General features: G+C 44.4%; 1 protein-coding gene across 1 annotated transcript in view; it reads left to right on the top strand.

Annotated features, from left to right (window-relative positions):
* The window catches only part of LOC310878684 (transcription factor 7-like 1-B), a 57400-nt gene that overhangs the window by 10047 nt on the left and 27281 nt on the right, over positions 1 to 20072 (top strand). Inside the window, 2 exon segments of the mRNA XM_083793051.1 lie at positions 3668 to 3813; positions 19777 to 19860. Of these exon segments, the coding sequence (XP_083649177.1) occupies positions 3668 to 3813; positions 19777 to 19860 (230 nt within the window).

Below are 20072 nucleotides of genomic sequence, written 5' to 3'. Positions count from 1 at the left end.
GACATGAAATATTGAGCACCACTGATACAGAAACATGAGGTATTTCAGAAAACTGTCAGAATTTAGAAGACATTTTTTAATTTCGACATCAGGCCTAAATGTGTTATTAAGATGCCATGTATAAAATCAACTGACGTTTCAATGCTACTGCATTTTCCTCTGTGTAAAGTAAATGGTAAATGGTGCATTTATACAGCGCCTTTATCCAAGGTGCTTTACAGAGATTCATTCATTCATTCATACACCGATGGCGGAGGTAACCATGCAAGGCACCAACCTGCTCATCAGGAGCAATCAGGGGTTCAGAGTCTTTGCTCAAGGACACTTTGACACTAACTCTGGGGGAGCCCACAGCAGGGTTCGAACTGGCAACCTTGAGGTACCCATCCGGCCACTCTACCGCTGAGCCACTGCTGCCCCGGGCCCTGTATCATCATGCACTACACTGTCTCTCTGTCTTCTATGTATGGCATTGCCTTGCTTTTTGTAAGTCGCTCCGGATAAGACTACAGTTTACAATGTAGGCCAGGGGCTCCCCAACGTTGTCCTGTCAGTCAAGGACCCCCAAAAGGACCACTCATTAGCCTGCAGAGTGGACCCCCAAAAGGACCACTCATTAGCCTGCAGAGTGCGGGAAACGTATCCAGTATCCAGCGTCCCAGGATGCAGGGATGGTCTTTTAGAAATGAGTCCCAGGATGCAGGGATGGTCTTTTAGAAATGAGTCCCAGGATGCAGGGATGGTCTTTTAGAAATAAGTCCCAGGATGCAGGGATGGTCTTTTAGAAATGAGTCCCGGGATGCAGGGATGGTCTTTTAGAGATGAGTCCCAGGATGCGGGGATGGTCTTTTAGAGATGAGTCCCAGGATGCAGGGATGGTCTTTTTAGAAATGAGTCCCAGGATGCAGGGATGGTCTTTTAGAAATGAGTCCCAGGATGCAGGGATGGTCTTTTAGAAATGAGTCCCAGGATGCAGGGATGGTCTTTTAGAAATGAGTCCCAGGATGCAGGGATGGTCTTTTAGAAATGAGTCCTAGGATGCAGGGATGGTCTTTTAGAAATGAGTCCCAGGATGCAGGGATGGTCTTTTTAGAAATGAGTCCCAGGATGCAGGGATGGTCTTTTAGAAATGAGTCCCAGGATGCAGGGATGGTCTTTTAGAAATGAGTCCCAGGATGCAGGGATGGTCTTTTTAGAAATGAGTCCCAGGATGCAGGGATGGTCTTTTAGAAATGAGTCCCAGGATGCAGGGATGGTCTTTTAGAAATGAGTCCCAGGATGCAGGGATGGTCTTTTTAGAAATGAGTCCCAGGATGCAGGGATGGTCTTTTAGAAATGAGTCCCGGGATGCAGGGATGGTCTTTTAGAAATGAGTCCCAGGATGCAGGGATGGTCTTTTAGAAATGAGTCCCAGGATGCAGGGATGGTCTTTTAGAAATGAGTCCCAGGATGCAGGGATGGTCTTTTAGAAATGAGTCCCAGGATGCAGGGATGGTCTTTTAGAAATGAGTCCTAGGATGCAGGGATGGTCTTTTAGAAATGAGTCCCAGGATGCAGGGATGGTCTTTTTAGAAATGAGTCCCAGGATGCAGGGATGGTCTTTTAGAAATGAGTCCCAGGATGCAGGGATGGTCTTTTAGAAATGAGTCCCAGGATGCAGGGATGGTCTTTTTAGAAATGAGTCCCAGGATGCAGGGATGGTCTTTTAGAAATGAGTCCCAGGATGCAGGGATGGTCTTTTAGAAATGAGTCCCAGGATGCAGGGATGGTCTTTTTAGAAATGAGTCCCAGGATGCAGGGATGGTCTTTTAGAAATGAGTCCCGGGATGCAGGGATGGTCTTTTAGAAATGAGTCCCAGGATGCAGGGATGGTCTTTTAGAAATGAGTCCCAGGATGCAGGGATGGTCTTTTAGAAATGAGTCCCAGGATGCAGGGATGGTCTTTTTTTAAATGAGTCCCAGGATGAAGGGATGGTCTTTTAGAAATGAGTCCCAGGATGCAGGGATGGTCTTTTAGAAATGAGTCCCAGGATGCAGGGATGGTCTTTTTTTAAATGAGTCCCAGGATGAAGGGATGGTCTTTTAGAAATGAGTCCCAGGGACATTTTATGAGTCCCACTTCAACCACGTTAACCCATTCTGACCGGGCACCCATTTTGGTGTCAGCAGCATCACGTTATGCTTTAGCTATTTAAAAATAGCAGATCTACAAGCTCGTATCGCGCCACCGAGTGGCGCGATATGAGCTTGTAGGTCTGCTATTTTTTGAAAAATCGAAGAGTGACTGACATTTTTTAGAATCTGATCTCAGGTCAGAATGGGTTCATCAGACCAGTGTGTGTCCGGCGGAAACCTCGTATGAATCTGATCTCAGGTCAGAATGGGTTAAAACTCTTCCACCAAAATGTAATATTCCCAAGGGAAGACGTCTTGTCGTCCGTGGCATCCGGTACTTAATTGGCAATTAGACGTCTAGACGTTTATGGCTACCAAACGGTTGAGTCATATTTTGCCTTTTTTTTTTAACCCATTCTGACCTGAGATCAGATTCATACGAGGTTTCCACTGGGACACACACTGGTCTGATTAACCCATTCTGACCTGAGATCAGATTCTAAAAATGTCAGTCATTCTTCGATTTTTCAAAAATAGCAGACCTACAAGCTCATAGCGCGCCACTCGGTGGCGCGATACGAGCTTGTAGGTCTGCTATTTTTCAATAGCTAAAGCATAACATGATGCTGACACCAAAATGGGTGCCCGTTCAGAATGGGTTAAACAAATTTTACAAGTGCCTCGCTACGAGCTAGTAGGTCTGCTATTTTATTTTATTTTAACCACTGATATAGTGGACCACTGGTTTTTCCAGATTTCTTTATTTTAAATGGGTTAATCTCTTGAGTCTAAACAAGAGTGTCGGCTGAAATGCCTGCTAAAATTGTAGTTTTATTTAATTGTAGACTGATTTCAGTCGTCTGCATTCCATAGAAGCCGTCATGTTGGTGAAAACTGCCTCTCTACAAGATCTCAATGCCCTCCTTGTAGATTAGAGGCTATTTTCACTTGTAATTTCAAGATTAGAGCATCTGAAGTGGTCAAACAGTTTGACTAACATATTGTTAGTTTGACTCAAACTATATAATATTGTTCAGAAGCATCTTCCAGAAAATCTTAGTCTCGGATATTTCATATAAAAGCAAAGCTAAAAGCCTTAATCTGTGACTTCTTCACCTGATTGGCAGTATGTAGAAGAATAGCAGGAACAATATTACTAAAACTTCTTAATGTTACATTATTGTGTTCTGCTTGGTGTTAGCATCATGTTATGCTTTAGCTATTGAAAAATAGCAGATCTACAAGCTCATCTTACGAGCTTGTAGGTCTGCTATTTTTGAAAAAATAGAAGAACGACAGACATAGAAACATAGCTTTTTCAGAAAACTCAGGATGTAGAAGACATTCTTAGAATCTGATCTCAGGTCAAAATGGGTTAATGTTACATATTGTGTTCTGCTTGTGTGTGTGTCTGTGTGTGTGTGTGTGTGTGTGTGTGTGTGTGTGTGTGTATGTGTGTGTGTGTGTGTGTGTGTGTGGCATGATCAGATTTTTATTTGAAGGTAAGTTGTACGGTCACGTCTAACACATGTATCTTTTCTCCCTCCTCTAGCTTTGAGGAGACAGCAGGATGGCGGGCTGTTCAAGCCCTCTCCCTACGCTGGCTACCCTTTCCTCATGATCCCAGATCTGGCCAACCTCAGTAACCTCGGCAGCCCCTACCTCTCCAACGGAGCCCTGTCACCCAGCGCCAGATCGGTGAGGCACGCACGCAACGCACACACACGCAACGCACACACGCACGCAAGCAACGCAACGCACGCACGCACACAAGCAAGCAAGCAACGCAACGCACACACTCACGCACGCACACAGGTTAGGTTGGTGCACTGATTTATCAGCATACGTACCATATGGATACCGTGTTGGTGGTCACCGGTGTATAGTCTGCAAAGAAGATGTCAGTCACTGATGCCAGTGGTCGATGTAGTCGATCAATTATCTCATAAATCTATATGCTTGAATTTGTACTCATTAATATATATTATATATAGATAGTGTGTGCATATTAAGGGCTGAAAGAGTTTAAAACTCATTATTTTAACGATTCATTTGTTCCTTTGGCACAGAAAGGTAGAATGAATTAAGGACAAAAACAAACGCTGATCATCCAAATTGATATTTTAAACATCGATATTATTGGCCCAGAATTTCCCTAATTTGTCTCGATCTTGAAAGGCAAATACAAGCATGTGTTTCTCTCTTTTTATTTGGTCTTGTATACAGTACATGAAATGTGCAGCCGTGCATGCACAAACATAACATACTATAATCGTTGACCGTAAGAATAAGGTCGCGAATACAAGCGGCCGGAATGAGTCTTCTCCGACGGGTGGCTGGCATCTCCCTTAGAGATAGGGTAAGAAGAAGTTCAGTCACGCGAGAGAGACTCTGAGTAGAACCGCTGCTCCTTCGCCTGGAAAGGAGCCAGCTGAGGTGGTTCGGGGCATCTGGTTAGGATGCCTCTCGGGCGTCTCCCTAATAGGGAGGTCCTCGAGGCATCTGGTTAGGATGCCTCTCGGGCGTCTCCCTATAGAGAGGTCCTCGAGGCATCTGGTTAGGATGCCTCTCGGGCGTCTCCCTATAGAGAGGTCCTCGAGGCATCTGGTTAGGATGCCTCTCGGGCGTCTCCCTAATAGGGAGGTCCTGGAGGCACGTCCCACTGGGACGAGACCCCCGGGGCAGACCAAGGCGCAGATTACATCGACTCACTGGCCTTGGAACGTCTCGGGATCCCCCCAGGAGGAAGTCACTAATGTTGCTCTGGAGAGGGAAGTCTAGAGCTCTCTGGTGGAGCTGTTGCCCCCGCGACCCGACTACGGATAAGCGGTTGAAGATGGATGGATGTTGTTTTGCCCCCTGCAGTGAGTGCTGATTGTGGCCTGTTGTTGTTGTTGTTGTTGTGGGCAGTCAGGCAGGCCAACATGGTACGGTCACTACGGTGGTTCCCTTCTTTGCGTTGTCGAGGACAGGCTTCTTCCATGTTGATGGTTTTTCTTTTCCACATGCAGAGACTGTTTTTGGACAGCAAATTTTGATTTTAGTTTTAATCACAGTTCTTGAATAAATGGTAAATGTTGCATTTATATAGCGCCTTTTATCCAAGGCGCTTTACATAGATTGTGCATTACATTCACCCATTCACACACACGCACACCTTTACATAGACTGTGCATTACATTCACCCATTCACACACACATTCACACACCTTTACATAGACTGTGCATTACATTCACCCATTCACACACACATTCACACACCTTTACATAGATTGTGCATTACATTCACCCATTCATACACACATTCATACACCGATGGCAGCAGAAACCATGCAAGGCACCAACTAGCACATCGGGAGCAATTAGGGGTTCAGTGTCTTGCTCAAGGACACTTCGACAGTAACTCTGGGGGAGCCCGGGTTCGAACTGGCAACCTTAGGGTTACCATCCAGGCACTCTACCCCTGAGCCACCGCCGCCCCATGAATTAATAGTTTTCATTTAGTTTTAGTCACAATGTTTTGGTGTTAGTCTAGTTTTTTCAGTCGACTTAAATGTCATAACATTTTTCTAAATGTATTTTGGCGGGCCTTGATGCCGTTGTAATGACCTACACAGTGTGGATGGCTCCTTCACTCTATAGTTCCCGACGTTAACCCATGTAGGAATGAGACCAGATTCTATACAAATGTCTTCTAATTCCTGACAGTTTTCTGAAAAACCCCCCGTTTCTCAAACTATTTCATGTCAAGGACCCCCAGAAATTATATGTAATCAGCCGCCGACCGACCGACCCCCCATCTGGAAAAAGATTGTCCCCCAGAAGAAAATATTTAAAGTTAAAAACGTTCGCTGACTGTGAAAGAATATATATTCAAAGATTTCCGCCACATTTGTCAACGATCTTAAAAAAAAAAAGCAGATCTACAAGCTCATATCGCGCCACCGAGTGGCGCGATATGAGCTTGTAGGTCTGCTATTTTTGAAAAATCGGAGAGCGACTGACATTTTCAGAATCTGATCTCAGGTCAGAATGGGTTAATCAGACCAGTGTGTGTCCGGCGGAAACCTCGTATGAATCTGATCTCAGGTCAGAATGGCTTAAAACACCAAAAGGGGTTTCCGTCCTGAATGGGTAAAGCGTGAACTATTTGTTTTCACATTGATAAAAACACTGTCTGACTTGATAGACGGCAACAGGCCGCAGCTGCCTGGTCGTCGTTTCACTGTGTGGTGGATATTGTGTGACACACGGGGCAAAATAATACCCCATGATGTAGACTGTGTGGTGGATATTGTGTGACGCACAGGGCAAAATAATACCCCGTGTGTGTACACTGTGTGGTGGATATTGTGTGACGCACAGGGCAAAATAATACCCCGTGTGTGTACACTGTGTGGTGGATATTGTGTGATATTGTATTGGACGCACGTCAGTCTGTCGGAGATTAAAATAGGGTGCATTTGGCATCCCAAAACACCGTTTATAGTTAACCCATTTAGGACTGACGTCGAAATATAAAAAAAAACAAGTCTTCTGAAAGAAAGTATATTTAAAGATTTGTGCCGCATTTTCACGACTTTTCAAAAATAGCTTGTAGATCTGCTATTTTTCAATAGCTAAAGTATAACAAAATGCAGTAGTTAAGTAACCTAATCGGTTTAATAAAAATCACACCCGTGTGAAGTGAGGGGCGCTCGTATCATCATCATCGTCATACATCATCTCATTGTGGCCAATCACAATTTGCGTCCTCACTTTGGTCTTCGATGTTTGTGTTTACAGTAAACGCTGAAAAGCTAGACGTGGGACCCTCGAAAGAAAGATGCATTTTAGAATGCAGCATTCTTGGTTTGTTGCGAAGTGAGCCACTTACTATGACAGCAAGGGCTGAATGTCTGTGTGTGTGTGTGTGTGTCTGTGTGTCTGTGTGTCTGTCCCGCTGTTACACCACCCGCCCGCCACCAGAGGGCGCAGCTGTAGCACACACACACACACACAGGGCGCAGCTGTAGCACACACACACACACACACACAGGGCGCAGCTGTAGCACACACACACACACACACACAGGGCGCAGCTGTAGCACACACACACACACACACACACACAGGGCGCAGCTGTAGCACACACACACACACACACACACACACACACAACCACACACACACGAGCTGCGTTCGCTTCCCGCGTTTGCGCGTCTTACTTGTCTTCATTGTATGTTAGAACACGCCTTAACCCATTCAGTACGGGAACCCCTACTGGTGTTTTGAGCATTATGTTATACTTTAGCTGTTGACAAACAGCTCGTAGCTTGTAAATCTGCTATTTTTTGAAAAATCGTAAAATATGTGGGTGGATATCATTGAATATATTATTCTTTCAGAGCGAACCTTTTTAACTCAAATCGTTGCTTCTGGGGGGGTGGGGGGGGGGGGGGGTGGGGGGTGTCTCTGGAACAACATATTGTGAGATTCAGGGGTCCCGTGGCCAAATACAGATGATTCTAGCCGGGGACCTTGACATGATATAGTTTGAGAACCACTGACATAGAAAGTTTAGAAACGTGAGGTTTTTCCAGAGAAGGCATTTGTAGAATAATCGTCCTTGGGTCTAAATGGGTTTTAAACCACTAAATGAAAAGGATATGTGTCTTAACCCATTTTAGGCGAGAACCCCTTTTGGGTGTTAGCATCATGTTATGCTTTAGCTATTGAACAATAGCAGATCTACAAGCTCATAGCGCGCCACCGAGTGGCGCGCTACAAGCTTGTAGGTCTGCTATTTTTGAAAAATCGTAGAACGACTGACTTTTTCAGAAAGACATTTCTAGAATCTGATCTCGGGTCAGAATGTGTTAAATAAGAGCCGTCATCATGACTGTTTTCAGTCCCACTGCAACACTATGAACTAAGTGTAAATCACCAGGACATGAGACCAAGACTCACACACCATTGTCTCGATATAATGGTTGTCTTTCTCTGCTGTTCCAAATGATTAGGCGCGCGCGTGTCTCTCTCACACACACACATCACACACACACACACACGCACGCAGGCACACACACACACACACACGCACACACGCACGCACGCAGGCACACACACACACACACACACACACACACACATACACACGCACGCAGGCAGGCACACACACACACACGCACGCACGCGCGCCACGCTCACACGCTGGCTGCCAACGGCCTGCTGTGATGAGGCAGGGTGTGATTCCTCGGCAGTGTTGCCAACTCTTGTGAGAGAAATAAGCCAAACCCACCTCGAAAAACAAGCCCAAAACAACAAGCCAACCCTCTTCTTAGCGAGAGAAATAAGCCAAATCTTCCCTCGAACAACGAGCCAAAACAAGCCCAATCAATCATATCACCATATAATACTAATACATAAATATTTGATGCATTTTATCATTATAAATGCTATCTATGTCTATAATTATGATTGTTTTGGTCATTTATTAAACTATTCCACACATAGTAGAGACACCAGACCCATTCACGCTTCCTCAAACCTTTTATAGCATTTATAGCATATACATCAAAGAAATGTTGGCTTCTTTGATATTTTTTCTCTTTTTATTTATTTACTGTCTTAGGCCAACACCTCACCAACACTGGTGTGCGCCCCTTTCCTGTTTTGATATTCAAAACAAGCCACCACATTTTTTTAAACAAACCCAAAAAACCGCAGTCGCAACTCAAACAAGCCAACATGGCAACCCTGTTCCTTGGGACAAGACAGGCCCTGACACAGCCCAGCCCAGCCAGTCAGTCAGTCAGTCAGCCAGCCAGTCAGCCAGCCAGCCAGCCAGCCAGCCAGCCAGCCAGCCAGCCAGCCAGCCAGCCAGCCAGCCAACCCCCTGGTGAACCTGCTCGTCTGCTTGATTTCCTATTGTATAGGAATGTGGCCGGCTGCTCTGCTCTGGCTCTTCTTGTCACGGCTAGAACTGCCGGCTGCATGCATGCATGCATGCCTGCATGCATGCAGGCAGGCATGCATGCAACCTCCACTCAGGCAGCAGAGCAGATTAGCTGGGTGCGCATACTTAGTTTAGACTAGTCATTGGTTAGACATGGGTTAGGTTTAGGTGTGCTGCCCCGTGGGAGGTTAGGTTTAGACTAGTCATTGGTTAGACATGGGTTAAGGTTAGGTTTAGGTGTGCTGCCCCGTGGGAGGTTAGGTTTAGACTAGTCATTGGTTAGACATGGGTTAAGGTTAGGTTTAGGTGTGCTGCCCGTGGGAGGTTAGGGTTAGACTAGTCATTGGTTAGACATGGGTTAGGGTGAGGTTTAGGTGTGCTGCCCCGTGGGAGGTTAGGTTTAGACTAGTCATTGGTTAGACATGGGTTAGGGTGAGGTTTAGGTGTGCTGCCCCGTGGGAGGTTAGGTTTAGACTAGTCATCGGTTAGACATGGGTTAGGTTTAGGTGTGCTGCCCCGTGGGAGGTTAGGTTTAGACTAGTCATTGGTTAGACATGGGTTAAGGTTAGGTTTAGGTGTGCTGCCCCGTGGGAGGTTAGGTTTAGACTAGTCATCGGTTAGACATGGGTTAGGTTTAGGTGTGCTGCCCCGTGGGAGGTTAGGTTTAGACTAGTCATTGGTTAGACATGGGTTAAGGTTAGGTTTAGGTGTGCTGCCCCGTGGGAGGTTAGGTTTAGACTAGTCATTGGTTAGACATGGGTTAAGGTTAGGTTTAGGTGTGCTGCCCCGTGGGAGGTTAGGTTTAGGGTGAGGGTTTGAGATAGGTTGTAGTTGTAGGACTAATGACTGGTCTAACCAATGACTAGTTTAAACCAAAAACTGTCTAAACTAAGTACTGCACCCCCAGAAAACATTCGCTCTGAAAGAATATTATATTCAAAGATTTGCGCTGCTATTTCTGCTATTTTTCAATAGCTAAAGCATAACATAATGCTTAAATTAAAACAACCAAAAGGGTGTTCCCTCCCTCCCCGTGCATCCAGACAGGGTTCTACCTGCTGGGAGTTCCCCCAGACAGTCAGAGGAGTGGTGGTGTTGCCCAACTCTCCTCCTGGACTTAAAGGCTTACTGCCTTCTAGGCTCAGCGAGTTGTTGTTTTTTTTGAAAGGCTGTTGAGTGATTCTAAGAATCCACGTCGTTGACAGACAACCATTCGCCATTAATTAAAACCCCCAGAGGCAAAACTATTTCACTTTTTTTTTTTTTTTCTTCTGTCTCGGTTATATATCTGCAATTATATGCAGCACTTAATGTGTCCTCAATTTGAACCACTTTTAAAAAAAAAATATTTTTCAACGTGAAAGTCCCTATTACCTGGAATGTCAAAGATATATATAAAAAAAGAAGATTTTCTAAAATTGACAGTTTTAACACACGTGTTCTCGGGGTCGGCTATTTTGAAAAGAGTGGTGGAATGGAACATTAAGGGGCAGGTCTATACGCTCCTGTATTTTAACCCATTCTGACCTGAGATCAGATTCATACGAGGTTTCACTGGACACATACTGGTCTGATCAACCCATTCTGACCTGAGATCAGATTCTAGAAATGTCAGTCATTCTTTGATTTTTCAAAAATAGCAGATCTACAAGCTCATATCGCGCCACCGAGTGGCGCGATACGAGCTTGTAGATCTGCTATTTTTCCTCCTTCACCAACCTATTTACACAGCGGTCCTCAAAGTCTGATCCATTGATTGAATACTCAATTAGTCGGAAATGTAAACGACGTGTTTACACACAAAAAATAAGTCCTGGGGGGGACGGGACTTTCCATTGTTTCCATTGTGGTCCTAACCGCCCAATGTATTCAATTCATCATCATGTTAATTGATGTTAATGTGATTAACACAACAATAATGCACGTCATCAACAACACATACAAGGATCACAATGGACACCCCCCTCCCCCCCCCCCCCCACAGGGGTCTCCCACAGCCCCCCCCCCCCCCCCCCTCCCCCCCTGTGACAGGGGGTCCCCATCCCCCCCTCCCCCACCCCTCCAACAAAAATGCGGAGAACTAATTTTTTCACGGCGGTAACGTGTGAGACAAATCGTCGGTATGACTTTGACTTTAACACTCCATATTTGGGCATGCCTGATGGGTAGTTATGTAAAAAAGTTAAATACATTTACATTTAAAAACTGTGTACATTGGTGACTTTATAACTATAATCTACCTGATCTGGAGGCCTACAAAATCGAAAAAAATAAATAAAAAATAACTTTTTTTCACCCTTATCAACTAGTACCAACAAGGTCGACTAGTGGATTTACTAGTGGACTAGTTTAATAGTCGACTAGTTGCTTAACCCATTCTGACCTGAGATCAGATTCTAAAAATGTCTGCATACTGACAGTTTTCTGAAAAAGCTATGTTTCTTTTTTTTTTCTTTTTTTTTTTTTTTATCCCACGATTTTGTAACTCATTTTTCACCCCTGTGTCAATCATCTAATGTGATCCTGGGCTCTACACACCCTCCACCAACCTAGTCCCCATATATGGGGGACAAGGGGAGACCAACCTAGTCCCCATATATGGGGGACAAGGGGAGACCAACCTAGTCCCCATATATGGGGGACAAGGGGAGAGCAACGGACTTGAACTCATGCTTCCTTCATGCCTGAGTGTCCAAGTTGCTCCTTTACACCTGACAGGGGGGAGTTTCCCTGGTTGGACGTAGCGCGTGGAAGGAACACGTTATTCCAACGAGTTCCTTTCCCCTCCATCAGGCGCCCCAGCTGGGGGAGTCGGTCCATGATAATGTTACAAATTAGTCATTTTTTTAATGTAAGCCAGAATCTACAAACTGACACACATGACATTGATGAGGACGTGACTGGTGTCAGCGCTCCGATGACTGACGCTGTCAAGCATCAATCACTCATATGTTTGTTACATCATTTACACTCCTCTCTCTCTCTCTCTCTCTCTCTCTCTCTCTCTCTCTCTCGATCTCTCTCTATCTATCTCTATCTCTCGATCTCTCTTTCTCTCTCTCGATCTCTTTCTCTCTCTCTCTCTCTCTCTCTCTCTCTCTCTCTCTCTGTTCAGTGAATGGAACACAATAGAAACTCATCCTCACTGTAGCAGTTCCCTGTGCTGTTTAAAGGAGAATTCCATGCTAGAAGGCTTTCTTATACCTTCATTTGTAGTTGTTGCGTCCCCACCAAAGAGGTCCAGGTGTTATTTTGTGCGAAAGCGCATTATTGGCTATTTCCCCTACCATAAGCCCTCAATGAATGGCATTGCATTGAATTGAATGGGGCTATGGTTGTGTTGTGCTAATAATAATTTGTTTTGTATATATCCTCTCTTCATAATGTAAATGGTATCCCAAGCGGAACACTTTACTACTTATTTCGATGGAAATAAATAAGCACTAAAACCCAACCCCCATTTAGGGCTTATGGTAGAGGGGAAATAGTCAATAATGCACTTGTGCACAAAATAACACCTGGACCTCTTTGGTGCTACAAATAAAGGTAAGAAGTCTAGTATGGAATTCTCCTTTAACCCAAGCCGTTTCTCCATGTGTTTATTTACGTGGTGTGGATTGAGCAACACTTCACTGGAGACTTGGCACGCTTGGCCTGCTTTGGAGCTTCTGACGGTGATATTGAGCGCAGCGTTAGCTCATGGCTCATTTAGTTCTGAGAAGAAAAACTTTCTATAACAGTGCCGGTGCTCAACATTTCATGGCAAGGACCCCTAGAATATATGGACCCCCCCCATCTGAAAATATGATGTTCCAGGGATCCTCCCCCAGAAACAAAGATTTGAGTTAAAAACGCTCGCCCTGAAAGAATATACATTCAAAGATTTGCGTTGTGAGCTTGTAGATCTGCTATTTTCAGCATGCAACCAAGTGTAAGATTACTTATACTGGATCTCTTTTCCACTAGTCCCTTCCTTCCTAACATTTTAGTCTAGTTTTTATTTGTTGCCGAAAATTATTTAGTCTTATTTTTAGTCATCATATAGCTTAGTTTTCATTTAGTTTCCATTTAGTTTTCGTCAGTGGAAAAAGGTAGTCGACGTCGAACATTTTTCGTTTTAGTTTTAGTCGAGGAGAACAACACTGTCTTCGTTGCAGCATATCTTTTAGGACCTGGGGGACATGTTGCCTAATGTTACAGTAGTCTGCAACCCAACACCACCCGGCTAGTGGTGATTATAGGCGGGGCGGAGAAAAAGACAACACAAAAACAAGCGCCTCCTTCCCTGTGTCGCTGCCTTCACAAATTAGCACTGACTGTGACAGACAGAACGACAGACAGAACGACAGACAGACAGACAGAACGACAGAACGACAGACAGACAGACAGAGAGACAGAGAGACAGAGAGACAGACAGACAGACAGACAGACAGACAGACAGACAGACAGACAGACAGAACGACAGACAGACAGACAGACGGTCGAGGAACTGTTGACAGTTTCAACAATTCTAAAACGTGCTGCACTGACTCACCCAAAGTAAATAATAATAATAATAATAAACTTTATTTGTATAGCACCTTTCATACATAAATGCAGCTCATACAAGTGCTTCACAGGGCAGGACACAAAAATAGAATACAATAAAACACAAGTAGTTAAAATGATAGAACAATGGCAAAGAACAAAATAAGAGTATAAAAACTAGAGCTGGGACTCGATTAAAAAAAATAATCTAATTAATCAGAGGCTTTGTAGTTAACTAATCTCGATTAATCGCATTTTAATTGCATATCAATATTTAACCCGAAAACAGTGAGAAACCTTTTTTTTTTCAAATGTTTTTGGTATCCCAGTGAATAGTGACTACGGGATTCCACTCATTTTCAACATTTTACTGTCATTAATATACCTTAGAGTTGTTGTGTGGATATAATAAGAAAGTCCCCCCCCCTCCCCCATTCTGTGTTGCCTAGAACTGGAGGTCTGAAAGAGAATCAGTAACATTATGAAGTACATGTCAGTGACATCACAAAAATGTACTTCATAATGTTACTGTTACTGTTTTCAGACCTTCAGTTCTATAGGCAACACAGAATGGGGGGACTTTTTATTATTTCCAGTGCACACAACTCCATAGAAAAATGCGTTTTATCCCAACAGTGGCAATGTAAACGTATGTTTTCTCATGCCAATAAAGCCCTTTGAATTGAATTGAATTGATATATAGGCAGGTGATATATATAGGCAGCAAGTATAGCCTATATAAAGTGTCTTCAGTGTGTATATGAATACTCAAATGTGCTTTACATGGCTGGGCATGAGAAAACAAAATAATAAAAACAACTTTATTATGGGGGAAACAAAAAGGTGCGATTAATTTATCTTATTATGGGGGAAACAAAAAGGTGCGATTAATTTATCTGTAGTTAATCACGATTCATTTTTCTGTAGTTAATTCATCTAGATTAACGCGTTAAAAGTCCGGCCCTAATAAAAACATACGAGAAAAAATAAATGCACATGCAGTGTCTGATTAACCCATTCTGACCTGAGATCAGATTCATACGAGGTTTCCACTGGACACACACTGGTCTGATGAACCCATTCTGACCTGAGATCAGATTCTAAAAATGTCAGTCGTTCTTTCGATTTTTCAAAAATAGCAGACCTACAAGCTCGTAGTTCAGAATGGGTTAAGGGACGCAATAAAACAACTGTACATATTTTCAGATGGGGGGGGGGGGGGGGGGGTCGGCAGCAAATTACATAACATTCAAAACCAGTTTTGGTATTATTTTTAACTAAGCAATTATTTAGCTATTGAAAAATAGCAGATCTATGATCTATGAGTGAATCTGAGAGTCGTCCCGCTAGGAGACACTTTCATTTCCTATCTCCTATACCTCCTCGCTTATGTCTCCTAATCCCTAGCTCCCGAGTTAGGGCACAGATAGTGACTTCATGCTTCGTGTGTGTGTGTGTGTGTGTGTGTGTGTGTGTGCATTGATACGTGTGTGTGTGTGTGTGTGTGTGTGTGTGTGTGTGCATTGATACGTGTCTGTGTGTGTGTGTGCATTGATACGTGTGTGTGTGTGTGTGTGTGTGTGTGTGCATTGATACGTGTGTGTGTGTGTGTGTGTGTGTGTGTGTGTGTGTGTGTGTGTGTGTGTGTGTGTGTGTGTGTGTGTGTGTGTGTGTGTGTGTGTGTGTGTGTGTGTGTGTGTGTGTGTGTGTGTGTGTGTGTGTGTGTGTGTGTGTGTGTGTGTGTGCATTGATACGTGTGTGTGTGTGTGTGCGCATTCATCTATATGGTATTTCTAACAGCTGCTTCCAGTTAACACTCACAGGCAGAGCTTCCCTGGGCCTCAGAATGAGGGGCTGTGTGTGTGTGTGTGTGTGTGTGTGTGACTGTGTGTGTGTGTGTGTGGCACACTGCCAAGTTATCAGCGATGCTTTATTGCCAAAGTGTGGGAGATATTACACACACACACACACACACACACACACACACACACACACACACACACACACACACACACACACACACACATACACACACACACACACACACACACACACCACACACACACACACACACAGAATGTGCTGTTGTGTGAGGTGCAGACAATTAACGCAAAATGCTACAACTGCAACTTTTGCTGCACTCGCATAATTATTGTGTAACGTAGATTAACCCATTCTGGGTCGGGAACCCCTTTTGGTGTCAGCATTACGCTATGCTTTAGCTATTGAAAAATAGCAGATCTACAAGCTCATAGCGCGCCACCGAGTGGCGCGCTACGAGCTTGTAGGTCTGCTATTTTTGAAAAAAATCGAAGAACGACTGACACAGAAACATAGCTTTTTATCAGTAAACTGTCAGGATGTAGAAGACATTTTTAGAATCTGATCTCAGGTCAGAATGGGCTAAGCCAGCTGTTCTCCATGCCAGTGTGGTGGGCCCGCTGTGCCTAGTCTATACCATAATCTAGGACGCTTAAAGCGTTATGTTATGCTTTAGCTATTGAAAAATAGCAGATCTACAAAGCACATAGACCTACGAGCTTGTAGGTCTGCTATTGCTTTTGAAAAAACGTGAAAATGTGGCGTAAATTTGAATATATATATATATATATATATATATATATATATATATATATATATATATATATATATATATATATATATATATATATATATATATATATACCGGTGTATATATATTCTTACAGAGTGAAGGTTTTAACTCAAATCTTTGCTTCTTCGAAAATCGAAGAACGACTGACACAGAAACAGCTTTTTCAGAAGAACGACTGACACAGAAACATAGCTTTTTCAGAAAACTGTCGGGGTGTAGAAGACATTTTTTTTAGAATCTGATCCCAGGTCAGAAATGGGTTAATTACTGGATTAAATTAAATGAATAGATAGACTGATTTTCACGCTCTGGCAGAGAGACAGGCAGGTTTGTGGGACCTGGAGGAGACGGAAACGGATTCCCGGTCGCGCCCGTGGCTTAGATTAGCCCATTCTGAACGGGAACCCATTTTTGTGTCGGCATCATGTTATGCTTTAGCTATTGAAAAATAGCAGATCTACAAGCTCATAGCACGCCACCGAGTGGCGCGCTACGAGCTTGTAGGTCTGCTATTTTTGAAAAGAATCAAAGAACGACTGACATTTTTAGAATCTGATCTCAGGTCAGAATGGGTTCATCAGACCAGTGTGTGTCCAGTGGAAACCTCGTATGAATCTGATCTCAGGTCAGAATGGGTTAGGGTTTAAAATGACATGATTAGATTGTACGTGTGTGTGTTTGTAAATATGGGAAGGTGTTGTTATCACACTGATGTGGGTTCTGCTTCTCTAGTGTACTAGTTAAGTCTTTGTGCGAAGAATTAGTAAACGGCACCGAGCGCCAAAACCTCACATGGAAAACAAAGAATTCAGTAGATTTCTAGACGTCAGGCCTGTGATTATAACCATATTAACGGTGTCATGCACACACACTGCTTTATGAGACCATTGTCAGCTGACTGAACTCAGATGGAGCTCATTTATAATTATAGGTCCTTCCTTTATTACTACAGATCGTTCTCTTGACTTGTCAGAGAAGTGAAGTCATGTTTATCCCATTTTCGCCGGGAAACCGCCTTTTGGTGTTTTTTTTTAAGCATTATGTTATGCTTTAGCTGTTGAAAAAAATAGCAGATCTACAAGCTCATAGCGCGCCACCGAGTGCCACGCTATGAGCTTGTAGGTCTGCTATTTTTTTGAAAAATCGTGAAAATGCGGCACAAATCTTTGAATATAATATTCTCTCAGAGCGAAGGTTTTTTTTTTTTTTTTTTTTTTTTTTAATTTTATATCTTGAGGGGGGTCCCTGGAACAACATATTTTCAGATGGGGGGGGGGGGGGGGGGTGTCGACGGCCAAATGCAGATAATTCTGGGGGTCCTTGACATGAAATAGTTGAGAACCACCTTACACATAAAAACATCAGAAAACTGTCAGAAGACATGTTTTTTAATTTCAACGTGGGCCCTAAATGGGTTATTCCTTAGTGAAGTCATGTTTATTCCTTACTACAATCACTACTCCGAAAAGTCAGTCAAGATAATCTGACGTCGTGTTTAACCCATTCTAAAAAATGTCAGTCGTTCTTCGATTTTTCAAAAATAGCAGACCTGCAAGCTCGTAGCGCGCCACTCGGTGGCGCGCTATGAGCTTGTAGATCTGCTATTTTTCAATAGCTAAAGCATAACGTAATGCTAACACCAAAATGGGTTCCCGTTCAGAATGGGTTAATTCGGAGACCTGGTTCATATGAAGGACAACGTCTTCATTCAAAGAGTGTATTGATGCAAAACGTGGGAAAACGACTTGTATTTAATTTGCTTAAGTGGCCATTGTAATGCGTTTAACCCATTTAGGCCTGACGTTGACATTTTTTTAAAATGTCTTCTGAAATCCTGGAAGTTTTCTGAAATACCTCATGTTTCTGTATCAAGTGGTGGCTCAATATTTCATGTCAAGGACCCCCAAAATGTATATGTAATATGCCGCTGACCCCCCCCATCTGAAAATATGATGTTCCAGGGACCCCCCCCCCCCCCCCCCCGGAAGCAAAGATATGAGTTAAAAACGTTCCCTGTGAAAGAATATCATACTATAATTAACCGAACGTCTGTGTGTCCGTGTGTTTCTGTCAGAAGCATTGCCGTAACTCCTTACTGCCTGCACCAATCACTCCCACTTTTCACACAGACATTGACCATATGAATATGGAGGGCGTGACGAAGCCCTTTTTTCGATTTGATTATTAATGAATTTATTAGTCAATTGCAAACGCACCCGGGCGCAGTACCCTTTACGGCCACAAGGGGGGGCAAATATCTCACAACGGGTAAGGACTAGTATATATAAAGATTTGCACCACATTTTCACGATATAAAAGAAAATAGCAGCTTGTAGCGCGGCACTAGGTGGCGCCACGCTAAGAGCTTGTAGATCAGCTATTTTGTAGATCTCTGGTTTACTGGAGGAGGAGGTACTTAAACAAATGGAACTTAGAGTCCTTGAAAATAAAACATTGGACAACCAGCGGTGTTGTAATTGTATACCAGATGTGAGGTCTACATACCAGCTCTGACAGCGTGATTAAAAAATGTGTTCCGGATTCCAACCCCAATAACCATTGTTGGGCCCTACCTTAATCCATCCATCTTCAACCGCTTATCCGTAGTCGGGTCGCGGGGGCAACAGCTCCACCAGAGAGCTCCCAGACTTACCTCTCCAGAGCAACATTAGTGACTTCCTCCTGGGGGGGATCCGAGACGTTCCAAGGCCAGTGAGTCAATGTATTTCCTCCAACTGCGCCTTGGTCTGCCCCGGGGTCTCCTCCCAGTGGGACGTGGTCCTTGGTCTGCCCCGGGGTCTCCTCCCAGTGGGACGTGGTCCTTGTCTGCCCCCGGGGGTCTCCTCCCAGTGGGACGTGATCCTTGGTCTGCCCCGGGGGTCTCCTCCTCCCAGTGGGACGTGGTCCTTGGTCTGCCCCCGGGGGTCTCCTCCCAGTGGGACGTGATCCTTGGTCTGCCCCGGGGTCTCCTCCCAGTGGGACGTGATCCTTGGTCTGCCCCGGGGTCTCCTCCCAGTGGGACGTGATCCTTGGTCTGCCCCGGGGTCTCCTCCCAGTGGGACGTGATCCTTGGTCTGCCCCGGGGGTCTCCTCCCAGTGGGACGTGATCCTTGGTCTGCCCCCGGGGTCTCCTCCCAGTGGGACGTGATCCTTGGTCTGCCCCCGGGGGTCTCCTCCCAGTGGGACGTGATCCTTGGTCTGCCCCGGGGGTCTCCTCCCAGTGGGACGTGATCCTTGGTCTGCCCCGGGGGGGTCTCCTTTTTGGTGTCAGCATCATGTTATGCTTTAGCTATTGAAAAATAGCAGATCTACAAGCTCATATCGCGCCACCGAGTGGCAAGATACGAGCTTGTAGTTCTGCTATTTTTTTAAAAATCGAAGAACGACTGACATTTTTTAATCTGATCTCAGGTCAGAATGGGTTTAATCAGACCAGTGTGTGTCCAGTGGAAACCTCGTATGAATCTGATCTCAGGTCAGAATGGGTTCGTCAGACCAGCGTGTGTCCAGTGGAAACCTCGTATGAATCTGATCTCAGGTCAGAATGGGTTAATCCATGTCTCTGTCTCTCCTCCTGCTCCAGTACCTGCAGATGCAGTGGCCTCTGCTGGACGTCCCCGGGACTGCAGCGCTCTCAGACCCTCGCTCCCCTCCCCCTACCCACCTGGTGAGTACTTAGTAGTAGTAAATCTTTATTTCTGTCCATTTGAAAAAGCAAAAATACATAACATACATACATTAGAGTCCACTTATACAAGTGGCACCGAAATGGTGTAGGCCAGGGGTCCTCAACTAGAAATGATGAAGGTCCACAAATATGTTTTTGAATAAGACCGAGGTCCGGTCCCATGCGCGGCGTCCATCGGAGAGCAGGCCTCT

Source organism: Protomyctophum parallelum (genome assembly GCF_964188405.1).
Source record: "Protomyctophum parallelum genome assembly, chromosome: 21".
NCBI lineage: Eukaryota > Metazoa > Chordata > Actinopteri > Myctophiformes > Myctophidae > Protomyctophum > Protomyctophum parallelum.
The sequence above is the reverse complement of the archived record's forward strand: the minus strand, read 5'-3'. Positions and strand labels throughout refer to the sequence as shown.